Source organism: Amblyomma mixtum, chromosome 7 (assembly GCF_055824585.1).
Source record: "Amblyomma mixtum isolate Tamu chromosome 7, ASM5582458v1, whole genome shotgun sequence".
Classification (NCBI taxonomy): Eukaryota; Metazoa; Arthropoda; class Arachnida; order Ixodida; family Ixodidae; genus Amblyomma; species Amblyomma mixtum.
The window spans coordinates 1,812,255-1,836,727 of NC_143018.1; the positions used below are offsets into that span (position 1 = coordinate 1,812,255).

Genomic DNA, 24,473 nt, shown 5'->3' on the forward strand with positions numbered 1-24,473 from the left:
GGATGTAAAACAGGGGCGCCCAACAAAATCCAAGGCGAACCTCTTACCGGTCAAGCCGAAAACATGGGAGCGGAGAATACTATGATGGTCGAGGGTACCTCTCCACCCGCATCTAAACTCAAAGTTAGGGAAGAAAACAACTCGGACCTGCCAGTGGATGAAAAGCTAGAGAAATTAAATGCGAAACTCGAGAGAAGTCTGAAGAATTTTGCTAATGAAAGAGACAGTAAACTTGTCGTCTTAGCCAATAAGATTCAACAAATGCAGATACAGGTGCAAAATCACTTTCACCTCATGACGGAGGCGCTCCAGCAATTAAAGGAGGAAACCGCCAACCTAAATGCGCGAGTGACTCTACTTGAGGAGAACATGACAGAGTTGAATAATGGACAGACCGCCCAATAACATCCAAATTTGGCGGTGGAACTTTAGCGGGTATCGGCGCAAGCGACCGGTACTGCAGAGCACGCTGTCGCTCCTCGAATCAGCCCCCCTTGCTACAGCGTTGCAGGAGACCGGCGGCCCGGCCAGATTACAAGGGCCTTCCACAGTGGGAAATTGGATTACTCGAGAGTTACCACACTGGTGCAGAGAAACGTAGCAATGATCGAACACGAATTAGAAGACAACGTCATAGAAAACGTCTATGTAGAAATTCTATCACGAAAAAAGGACGAATCAAACACTTTCCTACTCAATATTTACAGCTCACCGAGACAACGGAAGGTCCGCTTCAGAGCGATAATGATCAAGGCATTTAAAATAGCGGGGAACCAGCCGCTAATTATAGTGGGGGACTTTAACGCCCATCACCCGGCGTGGGGGTACTCTAAGGAAGACGCAAAGGGAAAACAGTTGCGGGAGGACACGCATAACCTGGGGATAACATTGCTGACTGCCCCGTTACACCATACGCGGGCGGGGAACAGCATTACCGCCGATACCTCACCGGACCTGGCCCTAATTAAAAATGTAGAAACGACGCAATGGATAAATACGGAACTCTACCTGGGGAGCGACCACTCAATACTGGAAACCACGGTTGAAATCAGGAGCAAAGTGAAAGGAAAAAAGTGTCACCAGACGAAAATCACAGACTGGGACCCATTTAGAGAGATTAGGGAGAACAGGGACATAACAAAGATAGGAAATATAGAGGACTGGTGCGAAGCGGTAAGGAAAGACACCAGGAAAACAACTAAGACGCTAGAAGGAGAAAAAGCTCCGGAAATAGTGGATGCCCGACTCTTACACATGTGGGAGGCCAAATAGGGCACGGAACGTCGACTTAAAAGGCAAGGTAGAAACAACAAAAATCTCAGAAGAAGGCTGGCGCGTCATAACAAAGAAATAGAAGATCACGCCTTTAAATTATGTGAACGAAATTGGACTAACAAATGTAGCGATATGGAAAGGAATATGAACCTCCCCCACACGTGGAATATCCTAAGACATTTAATAGACCCTGAAACATCCAAAACACAAGACCGAGTCAAAATGGCTAAGGTTAGACACGCATGTGAAGAGCAGGACGACGACATATTCATGAAAAAACTCATCGAAACATACATAGGCGACACGGAAATTAGACAGTTACCCGACTACCAGGGAATTCCAAATGAGAAGTTAGACGCGCCCATCACGAGAGCTGAAGTAAGGGCGGAGATAGCGAAACTCAAAATCAAGTCGACTCCAAGGCCAGATGGAGTCACGAATAAAATGCTCAGGAACTTAGATGACAACTCGATAGAGGCCCTTACCAGCTACATGCAGGCCTGCTGTGAAAAAGGGGAGATCCCACCGCTGTGGAAAGAGGCTACCGTGATCCTGATCGCAAAACCCGGGAAGCAATCGCAGCTGGAAAACCTCCGGCGTATATCCCATGGAACACATCCTTCAGACCAGAATTTCAATTATATGGAGGAAAACGAGAAAGGGCCAGACGAGATGTACGGCTTCAGTTCCCATCTGAGCACACAGGACGTCATGCTGCGGCTGCAGCAAGACATAATTTCAGCACCAAAGACGCGAAAGTCGTTATGGGGACTGGACCGACAACGTCAAGCACGAAGCCATCCTGGAAGGGCTCCAGCAAGCAGGAATAGGGCTAAAAACCTATCGTTATTATCAGAAATTTCTTAACGGACCGCACGGCGGTTATAAATTTGCAGGAAATACAATCCGCAGGGGTCAGGCTAGGTAACAGGGGGACACCTCAGCGATCGGTACTGTCACCCACCCTTTTCAACATGGTCATGAGAGGACTCCCTAAGGAATTGCGAAAAAATTGGGAACTGCAACTTATATAACAGCCTGTACGCGGACGACATCAACCTCTGGATCAACAGAGGGAGCGAAGCAGAGATCAATCAAACGCTGCAGGCGGCAGAAGACGTCATCTCTAAGTACGCGGACGACAGAGGACTTAAATGTTCGTGTGAAAAATCAGAAATCTTCGTGTATAATGACAAGGCACTTAGGAGCAAACCTCCCTCTGACCCACAAGTGTACGTGGATGGAAGGGAGATATCAAAGGTAGACACAATACGAATATTGGGCCTCCACTTACAAACACACGGAAGAAACACGATCACAATTAACAAGTTAGAAAACCACGCGACCCAGAGATTAAACCTCATCACGAGGGTCTCACGTAAGGGAGGCGGCCTCAAGGAAAAAACATCCTGAGATTGGTACAGGCTTTCATCATTAGTAGAGTGGGCTACGCCACGCCATATCTGAACCTAAAGGCAGATGAGAGGAGCAAGATAGACGCTCCCCTAAGGAAATGCGTAAAAAAGCTCTAGGGCTCCCAACATGTACATCGACGGAGAAGCTACTGGCCCTAGGACTGCACAATACGATTGCAGAAATCATGGAAGCGGTTAAAACCTCGCAACTTGAAAGCCTCAGCACGACGCGAGTGGGAAGAGCTACGCTCAGTAATATTGGAATGGCGGTGGGAATGGCCACAGACAGGGGGCAAAAGGAAAGGGTCGGCATTGACAGGGAAATCAGGGCGTACCGACGAATCCCTCCCCTACCCAAAAATATGCACCCTGAGATTAATAAGAAGAGGCGACAGAAAAGGGCGGAAGCGATAGAAACAATATATCGGGGCAAACCCCGAAATGAAGTAGCCTACGTAGATGCGGCAGGGGATAGACACAGTCGATACATGACCATAGTGGCGGTAGATGGGGGGGGGGCACCCTCATCACGGCGGCCACCATACTAGGGAAAGAAACCGAGATAGCGGAGGAAGCCGCGATAGCGATCGCTTGCGCTGGCACCAAAGCTAGATACATTATTAGCGACAGTAAAACTGCAATCCAAAATTTCTGTAGAGGGAGGGTAAACCCCCTCACCACCAAAATTTTAACACAAGGATCGATTGATAGGGCGATCAACATCATCTGGACCCCGGCGCACGAATCTGTCAGCGGTAACGAGGCGGCCCACAGTGCAGCTCGCGATCTCTACCTCCGAGCTGCACAGGATGGGTCAGCTCAGGCAGAACATGATAGAGAAGGGCGATTAATCTCGTATCAACAGATTACAGAACACTACAGGCAATGCCAGAGGTGTTTTCCCCCACCAAATACGGTGTTAAATAGGAGTCAGGCGACGGCGTGGAGACGCCTGCAGAATGGAGTATACCCAAACCCAGTACTAAATAAACATATCCGATCGGACTGCGAGGACTATAAATGTAAAAAGTGTGGGGCGAGAGAAACCCTCGACCATATAATTTAGGAGTGCACTTACTCCCCAGGCAGGGCGCAAAACATTAGCAGAAGGGCAGCCTGGAAAAACTTGTTGCGGAGCTCCGACCCTCGGCTCCAACTCACCGCCATCCAACTGGCAGAACAGGCCGACGGCGAAACCAACCCGGCCAGCATCGAAAGCGACCATCCCGTGCGGCTCGGCCGCTCCTAAGTCCCCTCCCCCATAACGGGGGGTGAGACAGAGCGGCCCAGGCGGTGTGGACCTGATCTGTTGGACAATCAAAGTTTTCAACAACAACCTACCCGAAGGGTGCCGATGAAAAGGGTGTCTTCGATACGATAACAGGGTGTCTTCGATACGAGTATCTTCGATACGATACTCGATACCTTTGAAAATTTTATCTCCGATACCGATACAAGATACAGTACGGAAATAGATTTTCGATACAGATACTCGATACTGTATCGTCGATACTTCGATACATCACTAAAATATCAGATATAATACAGGTTATATTACGACTAACGAAGTTTACAAAACTGAAAGCACTGTCTAATAAAGCCGGTAATATAACTGGCGAACTTAGGAAATGTACGAGTGGTTTCTGTAACCTTTAGTGCATTTCTGTAGAGCACGTTTCCTGAAAGGACTTATAAACGAATCCGACCACATGGATCTGTTGAAGCTCCGCTCTCTGCGCAGTTGGCCTCGTTAGAACTTTAATTTGGACTAAAGCCATATATATGTTGAAGCGATCGCTTCCGTAAGTAGCCTAGCAAAAAATCATTTAACCCAAAGTTCCTCAAAGTTCCTGTGAGCACTTGGCTGTATGAATAAACCTGAAACTTTTTCTGTTTTCGGTTCGATACTATAGAGTACTTACCCGATGGCCTGTGCCTTTGATCAAACTAAATGATGCAAGCTCCGTGCGCGCTTGGGAACCGAACAGTTAGTTTGCCAGTACTGCGATAATAAACTTCTGAAGCTGAAAACTATTCTTGAAAAGCTAGAATGAAAACAACAAGTAAAATGGCTGAATGTTTTTATTAGGCAAAAAGTATTCATTACGTTTACTTGAAGGTCTTAAGTAACAACATTTGCTCGAACCGCCGGTCCGAAAGAACCCCGCGATGTGGGCGCGCTATAAGGGAGGCAAATGAAGAAAGCCTCTCTACAGGAGCAGACGAGCACGTCGCAGTATTATACTTGACGAAGGCGCCTCTTATCAGTGGATAAGAATGAAGCATAGCCACATCAACTCGAGGATGTTGTAAATAATTGAGAAACTCAAGCTTCACTAACGCCTCCTGAGAGCTACGGCTGGTTATACCGCTTGTGTCTTCAAATGAAAAGAATGCGTCAGCTGACGCATTTGATGCTCCTGGCGCCGATGATCCTACTGCCTCGCGTGCGGAAGAATGCGCAGCTTGTGCTGTACTGACATAGTCGACAACAGCTTCTTCTGTAAGCTTCTGAGCATGACGGCGGAAGTCTTCCATTTCTGCTGGCAACCACCGCAACTTGAAATAGGGGTGTAGAACAGCAGCAACTGTTGCCTTTTTTGCACTCGGTTTCATCTTCAAAAGATGGTCGAACCTGCGGGTGAATCCATTCCTAACTGCATCCAAAAGTGGCTTGCAATAAACATAGTCTGCAGCAGCTTTCTCGTGAAGCTTTGATTCCACTTGAAGAAGAGTTGGGAGCAGTTCTCCGAAGAAGCAGTCAGCTTCAGCTTGGAGGCGTGTCAAAGCAGAGGCGATGGGCTGCAAGACATCGCAGTACTCAAGCAGAAAGGCGAAGTCCCTTTCTTGGAATACTTGCAGCTTGAGAGTGTTGCATAGGTCTCGAAGCTTGTCCTTAGATCGAAGAAGGTCTTTGATGCTGTCGTATAAAGAATTCCATCGCGTCACACACGGTGTTTGTAAAGAATGCCCTAAGGCGCTCACAATTATCTCGGACGACGTGGGCCTTCGGGCGCAGTTCCAAAGTGCCGAACATTTTATCATGGCAGATGAGTGAAGGCGCTCAAATGACACTGTCGACAAAGCTACTTTAACGTCGGAAACTGCCACAAGACTTAGTGTGTGACAAGCACACCGGACATGAGGAGGCAATGTGATTTCGCCATCTTCGAGGCCAAGATCGGGTTCTGTCACCGACTCGAAGGACAAGTCGTCTGCGGCTCCATCTGCCAGAAAGAAGGTGCTTTTATTGAAAACATTGTGGAGTAGCAGGCCAGGGCCATGTTACCACCAGCCGACCTCTCCACCTTTCCCTCATTAAAATTCCTTTTCTTTCATTGAAAACATTTTCCTAACAACTTTCATAAGTATCACACGCTTTAGAAAAAAAATGGTTCACCACCCATAACACAGCTAAATCAAAATAGAAAGTGTTCTGCTTTGCTAGAAACCACATTTTATAACACTGGGCTCATTTTCTGACGTTTACTTTTTATATTTTAGCCACCGAATTCGTCACAGTAGAAAATACACTGGCGGGTATAAGCAAATGATTTGCTTTGTACCACTTTCATCGATGATTTCGGAGCGTAAGCCAAACTCCTTAAAAGCTTTCACAAAGTTGCTGGCGTTGTCGGTGACGGTGGCTACAATTTTGTCATGGGAAATGTCGAAGTCTTGTCTGATGTCTTCAAGTAATTCGCCGATTTTGTCGTAGGTGCCACGTCCAGCAAACCTTCTGCAGGCTAATGCCAATGATCGCCGTGAGAGAGAGTTGCGATCAATCTAAAGAACGATAAGAAGAGTGTATGCTTTAGCGCAGGCTTTCTCAACTGCACTATTTTTCAAGTAGAAAAATTGCTCACTTACCCAATGAACTGTGACCCCCATGAAGCTCCGGTGAGGTGTAGACCAGATGTCAGCGGTCGTCGCGACATAATCTTGGTCAGACAGTTTCAGGCGTACGTCGCCCAACATTTTTTCCCATTCTTCATCAATTCTTCGTCCAAGCGTTCGTCGCGAAATCACTGTGCTTCCCGGGCGCAAACCTACGAGTAAGGAACAAAATTTTCTTTATAACTATCAAATCTCCATATTTAGAGGGGAGAGCGTACCTGTTATGAGCGCTACGAAGCCTGGCTCCTCAACCGTCGATAGCGAATGGAGACCGTCCACCACAAACCTAACAATTAGGTTATCCACTTCGTGTTCAGACAGTTTACTCCTGGTAGAACAAAATAGTTTTGTTTGGAGCATTTTCTCGTTGCCGGTGTCAGCTTTCCTCTTTGTGGTTGTTTTTTTCCAGCCTTCTTTGTACACTTCGAAACTTTGCAGCTCTAGGGGATCTACACGCTGAAATGAAACGATACCTCTTATTACTTGCTTGCTCTCAAAGGGCATATTGTCGAAAAGTCGACAGAAAACAGGTATATCTCATCCCAAAGAAACATTGTATCGTTGAGAGGCACGAGAAAACACTGACATACTTAGACACGTATAATTTTATTTACGAATTGGAACGCTGCCTACAGATGGAAGACGGATAGGAGATAATGGTGGCTGGTCAGCAAGGGCGTATAAGATATTGGAGCAGTGCCCCAAAACTCACAGCTGCGCCTTATCCAATAGACACCGTCGTATTATGCCCTGGGCGTCCTTGCTTAGTTAATTTGGAACTGTGATCCCGTGCCAGGCTTGTTTACGGGATAGTCAGCTTTGATTGAAGTGCAACTCGTACTTAACTGCCAGCAAGTTGTATCTGCATGAAAAGAATGGCGACCTCATGAGGCTAAAACAAAATTTCAAACGTAATCTGACGTAATTTTATCGTTTCTTTTTTCGCTTAGCCGAAATGTCTAGCGCCTATTTTCATCCCGTAAGCGACAGTTAAACTCTCAAATATTAAGGCGTTAAAAACAATAAATCTATGAAAGTTTACGTACCTTAAGGTGAAGCTTGAAATTCGAAGTCGAGGAGTAGGCACCGCTGATTGTTGTTTTACAGAATGAGCACATGGCCTTGACTTTGTCCTCATCCGATGACGTGACAGTGAAATATTTTCCATCCGAGATGGCACACCGAAGTTCGTGAGCCATAGCTGCTGCTTATCCGCGCGTAACTCGGCGAGGGCTACTGGCGTATACCGCAAACCAGGAACACGTGCGAGCAGTCGCACTGAAATGGGACGGCGGACAGTCGGACGGCGCAGAAGCGCCGATCCAGAAGTGGTAGCTTGGGAGTTGGCTAAAAAGCAGCGAAGGTGCTGCCGCCCGTCTTGTTCTACCGCCAGAGCGAGAGCTTTTACAGCTTTTTTTATTTTTTTGATGCCAAAAGCTTCACTCGGCTCGTCAACACCGAGTCTGGCGTGCGCCGAGATCAATTTTAGCCACAGCTGCGCATGCGCGAAACCGAGCGACGTCACGCGGAGCGCAGCTGGCCGCTGCTGCCGCAGCCGTCGTCGCCGCCGCGCTGACTCCGTCGCGTCTGAGCGTCGCCGCTTCTCCTCCTCGCGACCGTTTTACCCTTCGCCGCTGCCGCCGCCGCCGTCCCAGGTTCTTTCGCAAGGCGCTGCGAGAACGCGTGAGCGGCGGCGGCGGCGAAGACGCACCAGTCGGACGGCGCAGAAATACCGATCCAGAAGTGGTAGCTTACGAGTTGGCTTAACCTTGTCTAAGCCACAGCCAATTTTTTGTATCGAGTATCGTAAAATACACGATGCACTAAAAATGTATTTTCGATACCGATACTCCGATACTCTAGTTTTCAGCACGCGATACCTAATACCGACACACAAAATGTATCTAAAGATAGTATCGAAGATACATGTATCTTCGATGCTGCCCATGAGACTTGGACACTATTCAGCGTGACAGGTGTTCGTACGCCGATGCTTTTGGCCTACTTCACAGAAGACAGAGCTTCTATAGAATTATTGTACGCACGGCCGCTACTCTTGTGGAGGCATGCTTAACCAAGTCTGCTGTTGCTGCTGTGGAGAAGGCTGTTGCTTGTGTACTTGACCGAATGACAAGTACGTTCAACGATGCGTTGTCACGAGTCAGTTTGCGCAGGCTGCTTCATCGGCTTTAGGTACCCTAACCTCGTTTACGTGTCCTCCCTCCTATGCAACTGGAGATAATATTCAATCAACCACCTCTTCTGCCTCCACGCCGGTTGGTGTAATGACCCTGACCCAGTCTCCCTCTCTAAATCTTGTCAGTCGGATATTGAAATGACATCGCCATCTCAGAAGCGCCGCGCTTTGTCTTCTCCTTCTAAATGTTACCATCCGCACGTCAAGACTAAGAAAGCTTCGCCTGCAATTCCAAAGAAATGAGATGTGTTGAAAGCTGTTGCTGTCTCATTTTTAAAGCAATAATCACGCGGAATATATGTAATCAAGTGCAACTATCTGCTCATCTCTCCACAACTTACAGCAGCTCACCGTTAAATTTACTTCAGAATTTTATTTGAGGAAGCGGAGGTCTCTCCTAATCGTCCATTCACAACTATTTTTGTGTGTTGTAGAGCTGATCACACAAACGCCAGGGCGAGATCTTGTTAACATTGGTTTCAACGATACTGTTTCATCGTGCTTAAGTGTGTCAGATTTATGCGAGAAAGGTGGCGTTACGTCTGGACGAGGGGTGGGAAGATATTTGCCAGAAAAACAGAAACCTCGAGGACGCTGCTAGTAAAGCATGTCGATGACTTGAAAAAGATGCAGTAGGCTTATCCTGGTCTTTTGCATAGTAAAAAAAAATGACACACAATGGAGGGCGAATACTTTACGCCACATGATGTTGGCAAGGTATTCCATAACAGTGATAAACTTTCTTTCGTTCACATTAACGCTCAGCCAGCATGCAATAAAGAAGACCAGATTTGTGCACTTATCGCTAGCTTTGGTTATGAACCTGATGTTGTAATGATGACCGAAACTTGGTACAGAGATGACGCTCATGTGCTTCGAACGTGTGGCTACACCAGCTATTATTTGAATCGGCCTTCTAAAAGAGGAGGCGGCGTGATGATAATGGCAAAAAATTCCATACGTTGCACACTTGTCGAATCTTATTCCTCCATAACGGATGATTTTGAGTTACTTACTGTTCAAACTGCTAACGCTATTTTCTGTGTGATGTATCGACCCCCGGCAGGATGCATCACAAACTTTTTCACATTTCTTGACAGGTTTCTCTGCTGGGTAAATGAAAATTCCTATATGTTAGTACTGGCAGGAGATTTGAATACAGATTTACTTAAGATGTCAGCACAACAAACGAAACTGTGCCAATTGCTTGAAATGAATGGTTTTACAAACTTAATACACACTCCTACGCGCATTCAAAGTGATGTATCAACACTGTTAGACATTTTTGTTACTAACATTGATGATCCAGATCTGCTGTCAGGAGGCATATGGGCACATATCAGCGATCATCTTCCCATATTTCTGGTTATTAAGCTGCACACCCACAAACCAAAATTTGCACCTATAGAACCGATAACTATCCGCAACATAGATACAGTCAGTCTGGAATCATTTCGCCATGAAATGAACCTTGTCGACTGGACTGAAGTCCTATCGATTACAGATCCAGAAACAGCTTACGACTGCTTCCATGCAAAGTTCAAACATGTTTATGATAAATGTTTTCCTCTCACGACACGTACACCTACACGCAAAGGGAAAAAGCCATGGATAACAAAGAGATGCTTAAAAGAAATTCGTAAAAAGAACAAATTATACAAAACATTCCTCATACACAAAGACAGTGATGCACTACGGCAATTCAAAACACAAAGAAACAAAGTTAATAGCCTCATACGGTATGAAAAAAAGCGGTATCTGCAGCAATTGTTCAATGACAGTGTTATTAAGAAATCAGAATTAACTTGGAAGCGTATAAATTTCATTTTGAGTCGGGGGCTAAATGACCAGTCTCGAATAAATGAAATAACTGTGGCAGGCGAAATCATTTCCGATACAAAATTAGCAAACTGCTTCAATGAACACTTTGTGTCCCTAACAAATAGCACTCATGATCAAAACTGCAGTGCGTTACTTGAAACATGAAACTACATCCAAAAGCGCGTTTTGTTCTCCCACTACGGCAAATGAAGTAATCAGCATTTTTGCATCTATAAAAAACAGCAACTGTTGCGATGCATACGGTCTGCAGATTACACCAGTAAAACACGTGTTAGATATAATTTCCTCGGTACTAGAACATCTGCTTAATCTTATCATCAGCTGCGGGACCTTTCCAATGAAACTTAAAATTGCAAAAGTCACAGTTTTACACAAAGGTGGGGATCTAAATGATCTTTCGAATTACAGGCCCATCTCAATACTCCCGGTTTTCTCAAAGGGCTTAGAAAAACTAATACATTGCCGGATGACATCTTTCGTGACAAAACATAATATCATTACTAGCGCTCAGTTTGGTTTTATAAAAGGCTTGTCGACAGAAACTGCTCTTTTAACACAAAAGGAAATTATTCTAGATTCATTTCAGGAACAATTGTGCACATTAGGTGTATTTATTGATTATTCTAAAGCATTTGACCATATTAATCATATCACTCTCTTGGAAAAACTAGGTCATTATGTCTTTCGTGGCACATTTCTACAACTGTTGAAGTCTTACCTGCAGAACCGTAAACAGATGGTGGTCATTAATAATAAAAATTCTGATTTGAAGTTAGTTACTGCAGGTGTACCACAAGGAAGTATCCTGGGGCCTCTATTATTTTGCATTTACATTAATGACCTCATCAACGTTAGCAGTGTTTAAAGTTTGTCATGTATGCTGACGACACCACCATGCTTCTTACCGGATCAAACCCCGCTGACATAATTAAAGACGCCAACCAAGCACTCGTAGAATTATCATCCTGGAGTTGTTCAAATTCACTAAATATAAATACAAAAAAAACTAAAGCTGTTTTCTTCAGATCAAAAAACCGTATATTGCGCAAGTTATCTGCTTTAAAGCTGAATGATTCAGTAATTGACATCGTGCCTGCAGTCAAGTGTCTGGGAGTATTCTTCGATGAACACATGTCATGGAACTTGCAAGTGGAATCAGTTGCTACAAAGGTCTCTCGCGTGTCTGGTATTCTTTTAAAATTACGATCATATTTACCAAAATGCATTAAACTTCTAATATATAATTCATTATTTCTATCAAGTCTAAACTACTGTCACCTGGTATGGGGCACTACTACTGCTTCAAATAAAAATAAACTCTACATTCCTCAAAAGAAAGCAATTCACGCCATCATGAACACTCCATTTGACAGTCACACACAACCACTTTTTGCTGAATTAAACTTGCTTCCTATCCCGGACATGTACGATGCTAACTTGTTCAGGCGCTATGAAGCCTGCATAAAAAAGAATAATACCGCATTAGTTAAGATTGCAAACCTAAAGCTAAAAACTAGTATTCGTACTACACGACAAGCTGAAACCTGGGAAATTCCATACTCACGAACAAATTATGGACTTCAAAATGTTGCGTCATTTCCTTCCCTCATACTTAAACAAATGTAGGTAGAAGTTTCTTACTTTTCGGTTTTCTTTTTGTTACGAATTTTCTATTTCTTTAGTCATTGTTTAGTTTTTATTTCAGTCATTCTCTTGTTGACATTTCACGCAATATTCGTTGCTATTAAGAACTGCCTTCATAGTAGATTTGTTTCATACATGCCTGTATTTATATTCCTAACAACTGTACCAAGTCGCTTACCTTCTGTGAACTTTCATTTGTGTTCCTTTTCTTTCTTTTTTTTCTTTTTTCTCTTTTTTTCTGAGAGCTGTGTACAATCACTGTACAATCAATGGCATCGATTCACTTGTTTCAGATTTGGAAGCTGTGCAGAACCGCGCATGCCGTTTCATTCTTTCTAATTATCACCGAACAAGCAGTGTAACCGCCATGAAATCAAGTTTGTCCCTACCACTTCTTTCCCACCGCAGATCAATAGCCTCATTGTGTCTTTTTCATAAAATTTACCACAACAGCTTTCTCAACCCTAAGTTACTGTCAAGACCATGTTACATATCAGCACGCGTTGATCACCGTCATAAAGTTGGAATCCCATCTTGTCACACCAAATGTTTTCATGACTCATTCATACCTCGAACTTGTGCCAGCTGGAATCACCTTCCCCACGACATCGCAGGTATTTCTGATAACAATGCATTTCGTCAAGTTCTTAATGTTTCTTTCTGAGTATGTGTCGTTTATTACTGTATAAAAATTGCCTTTTACTGTCTACACACTGTTTTAATATATCCCTACTGCATTCTAATCTTATTGCCTTCCTGTGTTTTCAATTTGTCATGTATTCCTGGTTCATTTTTGTTTTCTCTTGTTGTTGCTGTTTAGACTGAACATTTTATGTATTCCCACTCCCCTCTGTAATGCCTTCGGGCCCTGAGGGTACAATAAATAAATAAATAAATAAATAAATAAATAAATAAATAAATAACTTAGAACAATTTTCTCTTGCTGTATGCCATGCTGCCATGTAGAAAAGGGCCGTGGGCCTAGTCAAGCCCATAAAGAGGCTTTTTGTCCACGACCCTCAGCATTTTTGCGGTTCAGAAATAAAGATTTGATTTGATTTGATTGTGAGATCCTTGCAGTTGAGATCCTCATTCAGCAGTGTGCCCCTCTTCCAGTGGGAAATATCTACTTCCATGCAGGTGTCCGTAGGTTGGATGCGCTATATGCTTTACTGCTTTGCGACAAACGAGTAGTTCTGGCTGAAGGCTTCAATTCGCATCATGTCATACGAGATTTTAGGACAGACTATAGCGGGCGGTTACTTTGGTCTTGGATGTCAGCAAATGATGTGTGCTGTTACAATAGTTGTGTCATAACTTGCATAAGGGCAAATTCTCATTCAGCTATTGGTTTTGTGGGGTTTAAAATTGGGGGAGATAGATCCGTTCTCCCCGTTTAGCCGCGGCTGACATAGTTCAAAACTGCGCGGACCCCACCCCGTAGTTGCGAGCGCTGCCGAGCGCTCGCCGACCACGGCGGACCTTGCTCTGCGGGAACAAAGGAACGACACACTGCCTGACACAAACAAGGCATTTATTGCTATAACAACAATAACGCCAGCTATCACCAAAATAGACTCAGGAATCGAGGATGTCCGACTCACCAGCATGGTTACGAGCGAACGTTCGCCCACTGTAGGGCAGAGGGAAGCCCCGAGGCCGGACGGGACGAGATGCGGGGTGAACGTTCCTCCCCTCGAGGGTTCGCGCCAGCCGGCGAAGAGCGGAGCCTTAAGGCCGGAATACATGGAGCGTTTTTACCGCGGCGGGTCGTCGATTTTCGCCCAACGGCGCAGATTTGACGCCCGGCATCGAGAAAAACGCCCGCCTCCGCCGATCAGGACCGGCTAGATTTTGAGGTGCGGCGTCCGGTGAGACCGGAAGCGGCGGCTGAAGCGAGCCAATAGCAGCGCAGAAAGCCCGCTCTTCCGGTTCTCTGCCTGCCGCCGCCAACATGGCCGCCACGGCCGTCGAGCTACGCAGTGTTTTTTGGCACGGAAATGTTATTTTCGTGAAAATAAACGCTTCATCAGACTTGAAATGTCGCTTTTTTTGGTGAACACGGCCGAATCTTGAACCGGAATGCCTGCGCTCCCTCCCTGAAGCGAATGTGTCGAAGAAAACCGCAGTCGCTGGTGTCCGCGGCTGAGCGGGCGTCCAAAGGTACGCGACGGCATGCATTCGAGCATGCAAATCTTTATAGATACTTAAGCGCGCGTGCTAAAATTTGTACAATAGTGTCGAAGTGAAACTTTCCCGATTTTAACAGAATGGTCAGCGTCGCTGTTTTCACAGACCTCCTTGCGCAGTGGTGTTTGCCACGTGATCACATTTGCTATCGCGTCGAGGGATACGCGGCGCCGCGCCGCCGCTTCAACGCTCCATGTATCTCCAGCCGGCGCCGCGCCGCCGCGACATTTTCTGCCCCGCGAATGTCGTCGAAAAAAACGTCGCATGTATCCCGGCCTTTTTTTTCATTCATTCAGAATTTATTTAAGACAACGAAAAGGTTGTCCAGGGTGACGTGGCAAAAGGCATACTTTGCCTGACAAGGCCACGCCACCGGGATGACAGGCGGCACCACAGGCTACAAAAACCAAGAAAGAGCATTACATAATAGAACACACATTCAATATTTTTTACACAATACATAAGACATCCTTACAAAACACAGGCTTTCGGCGGAAAAACAAACAGCATACTTCAAAACACAATTCGACCATAGCAGTATTTACAAAACATACACTAGTGATAGGTATACGTTCAGTTTTCACCTTTAAGGTTCATTTATGAGCATTGCTTTAATTAACATTTTGTATTTACGTATAGAGGGAGTGCTGCGTACAGTATCCAGAACAATAGGGTATTGATTAATTGAGTCAGGAATTTGCCATCCTAACCTCTGAAAACCGTAATTTGTGCGTACACGAGGTGTTTCCATACATTGTTTCCGAAGTTCGTATGTGCTAAGTTTAGTGTGATAGGTGGTTTAGAAGGTTATTTTGTCTAGTTTGTACTGGCGTAATATTTCCAGACATAGTTTGTATGTGTGCAGTTTACTTATTTCTAGTATTCCATAAGACCTAAACAAAGGCCGGCAGCTGTGCAATAACTGTATTTTCCCAATAGCTCGTAATGCCCGCTTTTGAACTGCAAAGAGGGAATCTCGATTTGTTTGTGTCGTCGTTAACCATACAAGGGAACAGTAGCTTAAACGGGAATGTATTAATGAATAGTATATTTGCCGCTTTATGGACGCCGGGAGATAATATCTCAATTTGTTTAAAATGCCAACCGCCCGACAAAGATCACTTCGAAGCTGATCAACATGCGAATTCCAAGAGAGATTTTCTTGAAACAGAACACCTAGAAAACGAATTTGCGAGCACTGTTTCAGCTGAGTGTTTTCAAAGTTTAAGTTTAGGTTGTCAGGAGCTTTTACACCTTTTGCTCTGAAGAGAATGCATTTGGTCTTACTAGCATTTAATTGCATCCTATTTAGTTTTAACCATGTACTCAAGCCGGTCAACCAATAGTTAGCCTTTCTTTCGAGCGCGTAGGGGTCAATACCTGAGAAAAAGACATTAGTGTCATCAGCGTACGACACTAGGTTTTCGCTGACTGGTATATTCACAATATCATTCAGGTATAAAATAAAGAGTACAGGTCCGAGAATAGATCCCTGAGGCACACCATATTTTATTGTTTTTACGTGTGAGGCTGCAGCATTTATGACAGTAAATTGCTCTCTTGACGTTAAATAGCTCTCAATTAAGGTCAACGACACGCCACGGAATCCGTAAAATGGAAGCTTTCTTATTAGAACATCGTGCTGAACACAGTCGAATGCCCTTCTGAAGTCGAGGAAAATTGCCAGGGTGTGTGCCTTTTCTTCAGTGTTGTTTAGAATTTTTTCCTTTATCCCAAGGAGTGCGGTTTCGGCTGATCTATCTTTCCTAAAGCCAAATTGCTCATCGGCTATAATATTTTGCGCGATGAGAAATCGGATGAATCTTTTGTTTATAACCTGTTCGGCTACCTTTGCAAATACTGGTAGTACTGATATAGGCCTATAATTTCTTAGTTCGTTCGCGGGGCCACCCTTGTGCACAACAGTCACTTTGGCCAGTTTCATTTTCTGCGGAAAAACGCCCGTAGATAAAATAATGTTGCAAATGTGAGAGAGCGGGCAACTGATTATTTCACCTACAGCCTTTAGAGGTTTCGGTTTAATTTCATCTGCTCCTGGAGCACAGCCATTTTTTAGTGTCAGAATAATATCCAGCACTTCACGTTCGTCGGTGGGTGCTAAAAACAATGTGTTTGCGGCGTTCGATGCAATGCACTGCTCGCACGGTGAATCAACTGAATTCCCATCGCATGATCCGACTGCAATGAAATGGTCATTAAATAAATTTGCGACTTCGTTGTCAGTCATAGCATCGTTTTGATACGGAACCTTTTTGTGCTGGAAGTTTTTCGAGAGTACCTCCCTCACGGTTTGCCACATTAGCCGTGAGTTACCCGTAATGTCTGCAAACTTAGCTATGTAGTATTCAAATCTTGATTTTCTAATATCTGCATTTAATTTGTTTCGAACTTTTTTAAACAGTGTAAAGTGATTTTCATGCTTGGTATTCAGGAATTTTTCAAACAGCCTGTTTTTTTATTTGATTCTCATATGCAGTTCATGAGTGATCCAAGGCTTCTTTATCTTCTTTCGTTTTACCCATGGCTCGAGGGGAAAACATTTCTCGTATGCAGCCATAAAGCAGGAAAGAAAAGCCTCGTACGCTTTATTTGCATCTGTTTCCATTAAAATGGAGTCCCACCTTTGATTTGAGAGAAGATATTTGAATTTGCTGATATTTTTTTCAGAGTAATGGCGGATAAAAACTGGTTGCTTATTTGAATTAGGCCTTTTGTGAGGTAAAATGCAGTAGATTGGCAAATGGTCACTTAAATCGCACATCAATACACCCGATTTGACAACGTCAGGCAGAAAGCTTGTAATGCAAAGGTCTAAAATACTTTGAGAGGTAGGAGTAATCCTAGTTGGCATATCTATTAAGTTACAGCACGCGTATGACACAAACAGCTCTTATAGGCGCGAATAGCCGGAGGTATCTGATGAAACATTGAGATTAAAATCGCCAACAAAAGCACACTGTAGTTTTAACTCAAGACTTAGTTCAAACAGTTCTTCCATACAGTTCAAGAAATGGTTCAAGGATCCAGATGGCGGGCGATAAAACACTCCTAGCAGGATGTCATGCATTGTACTTGAAGTCTGAGCGAATATACATCGCAGTACCACCACCACGTTTGAAAGCGCGAAATACGGATATGCAGTCGTAACCATCAAGAAAAGCACACTCATCATCAGAGGAAAACCACGTTTCAGTGAAACAAGGAATGCCAAAGAATAGTTAAGGTCATTTAGGAATAAGTCTACCTCATCAAGTTTAGTTTTTAAGCTCCTAGCGTTAAGATGAAACAAAAAAAGTGTGTCTTTTTTTGAGAAAGCAGGTTCACAAGGAAGGTTCACAAGGAAGTGAACGTCCACGCGCTTCCCCGGACCCGAGCAAAAGAGATATTTTCCCCCGCGCGCGCGCAGCAAAACGCCAACCGTGGAGCTAACCACAGTTGGGGATCCAGATGGCGGGCGATAAAACACTCCTAGCAGGATGTCATAAAGTTGTACGACACATGAAGTCTGAGCGAATATACATCGCAGTACCACCACCACGTTTGAAAGCGCGAAATACGGATATGCAGTCGTAACCATGGTATAGCAGAATCTTCCTGGTCTAGAATTTACTGCGGTACGCCAAGTGACCACTATGAAATATTCAACCATTTTCACCACTGCATGCAGTCCGCTTAGGGCGAGTGGTTCCGCAAAAAATTTGTCAATAATAAGCTGTGCCACAAACTTCGAGGTGAGGCCTTCTCGTATTAGCTTCTGCGTTAGATGTCACTTGGCGATGAATCTTTACAGTTCAGTCAGCTATTAAAAATAGAGCTGGTGGAAGGAAAAATACGAAAAAAAACGATCGCTAGAGGAAAGCAAAATGGATGAGCCTAGCGCATAACCAGTGCCCAAAGAACCGGAAAAATTGCGAACGATATCTAACCCTAAGGATGAATACCATCTAAATCTGAACACCTATTTGTCTAACCCACCGGGATGCCCTCCTGTCATATCCCTCAGTCCACAGCTTCTTTTAAAAGAACCATATACAAGGCTAAGGATATATACAATGCAACTCTGAACATCTATTTGCCTAACCCAACGGGATGCCCTCCTCTCATACAACTCGGTATACAGTATTGCCCCCTCGGGAAGAGAAAGATCAACAGGAGTCCGTAGCTAAAGGCCTACGACTAATAGTTGGCATGCCGAAAATGGTATTGCAATACATTACCTCCTACCTCTAGCAAATTGTGAATTGGTCTTTGGGAAAATCCTGTATTCCAAGAAACTGAAAAACGGTAAAATTATTTTATTGCTAGGAGATACAAAGGGTACTTACTCTTCAGCCGCCTCGCAACTCGCTCTGACCACGCACATATATGTATTACCTTTTCGCATGGATAAAGGAGTTCTTAATGAATAGACCATTCTTTTGCACTAATTCAAGCACATACGCACAGACTACGTGTCCCAGAAGGCCCCGTTCTTTCGCCGTTATTAATATACTAGGGCTCCGGTGGTCTAAATTTCCGGAGCCCTCCACTACGGCGTCTCTCATAGCCTCAGTTGTTTTGTGTATGCAGATGAGTATGCAGTCCTTTTGCCACAGGCAGCCACTCCAAGTTAATTCTACAGTCTGCTCTTTCGTTATAAGACTTATGTACGGTCAATACTTCTACAGGATTGGAAAAGTTCAACTGGAGTCCGCAGCTAAAGGTACTATAGCTTGTACCCCTGCTGTGGAGCGCCTGCTTGAAACAGTAGCTATACTGGGCTGTACTTGGAGGCGCGGAGATCTAAATTCGCGGTTTAAGCTTCCCAGGGAATGCTAAGAATCTGCCTGAACATTTTCACGACAAAGTAGAGATTTTACTGAAGGGCTCCCGACATTGATTTCGGGCCCGCGACTAACTTTTTGTCGCAGGAAGAAGAAGACAGGCTCTTGGACATTATCCTCCTTCACAGGCGCCCGCCGCGGTACAAGATATCGATTTGTCGCCGTTTTCCGCTACAGTACGTTACATAATTGAATTGCTTCTGTGAAGCCTAAAAGGGAGTAAAAATGGTGGTGGCCACCCTTTCTACTCCATTTGTGAAAACATTTACTCCATGAGTGGGGAGTAAAAAGGTGGATTGTTCTCCATTTACAACAGTCTAGGAAGGGAGTTATTGGTGTTTTTTTTACTCCATTTTGTGCAATCCGCCCCGCCGCCTAGGGTCTCGTCTGCTTCTCGTCAGTTGTCGGATAATGGCGGTGAGTGACGACCGCTTGATTACCATCGTCACTGCATCTCTGCTGACTTCTGCTCCTTCACAGGCGCCTGCCGCGGTACAAGATATCGACTTGTCGCCGTTTTCCGCTACAGCCTCCAGTCCTTTAACGATACTTTACTTTCCTTTGTGTCGCCACCACGTTACAGCCCCGCTTAGGCCTAATTCTCAGAGGCTTTTTTCAGTGTGGCTCTCACAATCTGCTGCAACTGTGATTGAACAAAGTGTCAACGCTGAGCTCTTGACATGTTCCTCTGCTCTGGTTTTGAGTCAAATATAGCGTGTGCATGACCGTGAAAACTACCCAGCGTCTCCTTTATGTTACATCCCTTTATCTACGAACATGGCCAACGAACCGAGCTGGTACAGCAAAAAGAGACGACAAGCAGACGACTCCTGCCACATACGCCGCCGCTGGGCTAGCAGACGGCGGAAAGAATGAGTGACGCGGGGTCACATTAGGGCAGCGCAGTTTCCCAAGTTGGGTTGCCGGCGGCCCCCAGAGCTCCTGCCCGTTTCCGCCGCTGTCACTGCTGTAAGAATGAGTCTGAATGAGAATAAATAAACATGACGCCATTTTTGGGCTCCATCTCTGTGGGTAGTAAAATATTTACTCAAAATAACTCCCTTATATAAGGGAGTAAATAAAAACATAAGGAGTAAAAAAACCTCCTTTTGGGTGTGCGTTGGAGGACAAGCCATCTACTCCCTTTTTGGGTGTTTTTTGCTAATAGTGTATGGTTTACACACATGAGCATTTTCTTCCTGCTCTTACCTTTCTGCTGAAGATTGAGCAAACCGTGCTTCCGCACAACTATTGTTTCCTAACACACTGCCGCAACATCTACCAACAAAGATGGACTTCAGGGCACTTTTATTTGGTTTTCTGGGCCGCATTGCAAAGAAGAAATATTACGGATCATGAACCCAGCTATATCGTCGTAGAGCTCGACGTCGGTGACGGCGCAATGGAATAGCTTCATGGAGCGTGCATGATTCGCCTGAAAATACCGAATACATTAGCGTCAAGGACATTTCATTGCATAGCGAAGATTGCGTCACCACGCTAGATTAATATCTAGACGCTGGAATGCATTTCGACATTTAACAACTTAATGAGCTTATTGACGCGCAGAACGTTAAAGTTTTAATTAGTTTGAATAATGAGTCAGAAATTTCGGAAAAGGAGGGAATTGTTCCATCAGATCGCTGCAATGAATGTTCTGAGCACTATGCACTGATCGGGAGAACGGTTTCTAGCGAGCGGTCGGCAAGTGACCGCACCTCCGATGGTGCTGTCTGGAGAGCGCACATTTCTGCTTGTTTTTGTTCGAACATTCATTCTTCTGAGTACAGTAGAGTTGTGTTGGTTGGGAGGACACATTCAAGTCTCGATGCAGACAAAGACATGGCCTGTACGAAATATTAGTAAGCTTTCCCGAGCATCTCCCGATGCTCGGGATTGTGCGTGCCGCAGACTTGCACAATCCCATCCCGGATGCCAAGCTTTCTAAACACCTTCCCCACCCGCTGGATAGAATTAACTGCCTGACCCACCGGTGCTACAAGTAACAAACAATACATAACGGCGGAGTTAGACTGTACCTTCCAGATGTATTCCGACAGCATCATGCTTCTGCACTTTTATCTTGCTGGAAGTTGCGCAAACGGCACTGGAGATAATGGTATACCGAATGCCAGAACAGAATATTGTCAGCGCAAGACGCACAAATTCCTTCGTATAATAGTATCTCGACCCAGAGAATGATCTCTCCATGACTCCGGAATAGATGTGCATGAAAAAGTGTACCAAAGCGAAAACTCTTATGAAAAAGTCAAATCCTGCAATTAAATATGTAGCACTTAAGCTGAATTTTTTTTGCAGAGTGGCGATATGTTGACTACTTGAAAAAGATTGTTGCAGCGATCGGTGAATGTGGAGAGGAAAATCGCTTTTTTTAGTTATTTATTTAACATATACTTCAGGCCGTAAAATGTAACCTACTGTTAAGGAGAGAGTTCTTTAGAAAATTGATCCTAGTGCTCTACGGTGTTAGAATGCGCGTGACGAAGGCTACTTAGTCGCGTTGTGATAGGCTTAATAAATGGATCAGGGTTAATTTGATGCTTGTTATTTTTGTCTAATAAAAATGCATCAATGTACCACGGGCCGAAATCCTCTGGCTGACTATCGCAAAGAACAATAATCAAGATATAACAAGACTCCTAGCAGAGACGAGAGAACAACTAGCAGGAATGATCAGCAGAATGCTTAAGAAGAGAAGACGCATGGAGGAGAATGACACCTTGCAGATAGTACAGGCTTTCACAATAAGCAGAATTGTGGACGTGGCGACGCAGCTTAGATTGAAAACCCTCCCTTATAAAAAGGGATACAAAGCCCTCGGCGAATCAACGCGCCGTCAGAAAAGCTACTCAAGCTGGCAATACACAACACACTGCATGAAATGACTGAAGCCCTCCTAACATGGCAGACATGACCCCTTGTTATGAGTAGCACAAAGCACAACGCGAGACCCACATGAATGCCCCCATAGGGAAAGAAGAGAGGCAGAGCTGAAGGCATAAAAAAACAATGAAATGACATTAGACATGCTATTCACAGAGGTGGCAGGGCCGGCTGGAGGCATCATGGCGACAGAAGTCGGAGAAAAAACTGCACAACGCAAGGAGTGTGAATCAGTACATCACAAGAAGGATATGGCCGGTAAACTTGAAGATCCTGATGGGCATAAAGCCGAAAAGCAAGCAAGGCTGGTAGGGACACAGCGATCAAGTCGTAGAGGGAACGAAGGCGCACCTGCCTCGGAGCACTGTTACCCCGGGGACGCCATCACTACGCAGCCACTGTTCCTTCTGATGAAGAGGCCAAGGCCTACGCATGCACTTACTCTTGCACCCTTAGCCTCCACACAGAAATCTACGAATATCCAGATTCTCTTACTCTCTTCGGTTCATGTGCATGGTCATATTACGAGGTGGCAAGCCTAGGAAAAGGACATGATGACAGATGATATGGTTTAATGGCCGAGGGCCTAGCGCGAGCGCTCCGTTCCGCGCCACTGTCGTCTTCGTCTTCGTAACAATATTATGCGTTATACTACCCTGGGGTTTTCACGAACTCGCAACGCCCGCCTATTGGGTATGGCTGCCGCTTTGTTCAGAGCCAAGTTTTTCTCAACGCTCTGCTACACGCACATGTGTACCTAAAAGCCCCCGCGGTATCACGCTAGCCACTGGATGTGAATTAAGCCCAATGTCATCACCGACGTTTGACGCCATTCACTGGGGTGCCTCCATGCTTGCTTCATGTGCGACCATTGTCGAGGTAAAAGAGTGCTTCATTTTCTTCATGACCTCGGATAATAGGGTGTTTTTCTAGGGTCCTCTTAACACTTTCGGGCAAAGCAACAAAGGTGTTTTACTGAGCACTCCCTGCTATCAAAATGCACTTTTTTTACCTCGCGCGACTCCATTGGTCAGGCTTCTGGGACCACTATATTCAAATGTTTGCTACAGACAGTGATTCCCGTCACAAGCTGTGTTGTAGAAACGTTGCATTGAGCTTGAGTTCGGGCTAATCAGAAATTACAGCCATTTAACGACATAGCGGAGGGCTATTAAGACTACATTGCCTGGAGTGTCCATCCCTCAATTACCTATTCATACGCACCGCTATTCATATGCAGCTTCACAGCCATGGTGGCAGGGGAAGCTTACCGTACATCCCTCGATTACCTATTCATACGCACCGCTATTCATATCCAGCTTCACTGCCATGGTGGCAGGTGAAGCTTACCACACAATCAGAATAATGTTCTTTCTTACCATCTCCCTTAGCGTTTCTGTTGTTTCCGCTCCGTACCATTTCTTTTTGCATATAAATCGGTCCAGTGAAGTCGGTGACCGTCGTGCGCATATCTGTAAAATATACAAATACGTGTAATGTCTTATTTATTACGTGTCATAATGACCGTCCGCTGAAACGCTTCTTGCGATCCTTTCGATGGCGACGCGCCTAACCGGGCACCTTAAAAGGGTGCATGAGACACGTGCACGAACGCTGCACTGCCATGGTGGCAGAATAATCGGCAGAGCATGGCGAGATAAAAAAATTACGGAGTGGCTTAGCTCTTGTTAAGCCTGGATATACACACATTCACACCAAGTATGAGTCTTCGGAACTGAGCCGGCTTATGAATATTGAAAAACGGCGAAAAAAAAATAGACGTCACTAGTCCCGAGATGTCGGCAGGCCACCACACGTTGTCATTCGCTGGAGCCACGGCAGCCACGACGTCACGGGCACGCTCCCAGTAGCCCTGAAAATCGTCTGCTCGAGCCGCCGCGCAATTCCCTCGGGCAAGCGCGAGCCAGGGCATTGCCTTCACGCATGTTTTCAATTTACCTCTAACACCTCTTTCTGTCGGCAGTTCGGGAACAACTCGCAGTGCCTTTGTCGCAGTGAGAAGCAAAGAAATCCGACGCGCGTCGTGATCCAGGAAGGCGAACAGAGACCGGAGAGACGCTGCCGACGCTGCTGCTGGGTGCCTGGAGGGTGTGTCAGCGAATGACGTATTCTTGGGCGGGGCCCAGTCCCAGAGCTGTTTTCTTTATTTTTCTTTGTGCTCCGTGCGTACGAATTAAGGGGGGAGGAGAGGAGCGTGATTGACGCTAGCTCAAAAATTCTTGCGCTGGGGTGACGAGTGATGGA

At 45.1% G+C, this 24,473-nt stretch overlaps 2 protein-coding genes across 4 annotated transcripts in view; both read right to left on the minus strand.

The window, feature by feature from the left end:
• Window positions 1-4,613: 4,613 nt before the first annotated feature.
• LOC149334793 (uncharacterized) lies at window positions 4,614-20,587 on the minus strand. Of its 3 annotated transcripts, XM_089551406.1 has the most exons (6): window positions 9,801-20,587; window positions 7,634-7,865; window positions 6,806-7,043; window positions 6,561-6,739; window positions 6,257-6,476; window positions 4,614-5,917 (listed from the first exon to the last, which is right to left on the minus strand). In XM_089551406.1, exons 2-6 carry the CDS (start codon window positions 7,784-7,786, stop codon window positions 4,800-4,802), a joined length of 1,908 nt encoding a protein of 635 aa, XP_089407532.1. In that variant the 5' UTR covers window positions 7,787-7,865; window positions 9,801-20,587; the 3' UTR covers window positions 4,614-4,799. The 3 variants fall into 3 exon arrangements, with proteins under 3 accessions (XP_089407532.1, XP_089407531.1, XP_089407533.1); XM_089551405.1 differs by having other exon boundaries at window positions 7,634-20,587; XM_089551407.1 differs by lacking the exon at window positions 6,257-6,476 and having other exon boundaries at window positions 5,781-5,917; window positions 7,634-20,587.
• Window positions 20,588-20,595: 8 nt separating this feature from the next.
• Window positions 20,596-24,473, minus strand: part of LOC149334794 (uncharacterized) — a 147,662-nt gene continuing 143,784 nt past the window's right edge. The window contains exons 48-49 of the mRNA XM_089551404.1: window positions 23,588-23,680; window positions 20,596-20,739 (exon numbers count right to left, since the gene is read on the minus strand). Of these exons, the coding sequence (XP_089407530.1) occupies window positions 20,602-20,739; window positions 23,588-23,680 (231 nt within the window). The 3' untranslated portion in view covers window positions 20,596-20,601. The remainder of the gene's footprint in view (window positions 20,740-23,587; window positions 23,681-24,473) is intronic.

Coding starts and splice junctions, on each gene's coding strand:
- LOC149334793 (XM_089551406.1), bottom strand. CDS start 7,786: ATGGCTCACGAACTTCGGTGTGCCATCTCGGATGGAAAATATTTCACT. Junction 7,044..7,633: donor ATTTCAAGCTTCACCTTAAG/GTACGTAAACTT, acceptor GTTTCATTTCAG/CGTGTAGATCCCCTAGAGCT. Junction 6,477..6,560: donor TGGGGGTCACAGTTCATTGG/GTAAGTGAGCAA, acceptor ATCGTTCTTTAG/ATTGATCGCAACTCTCTCTC.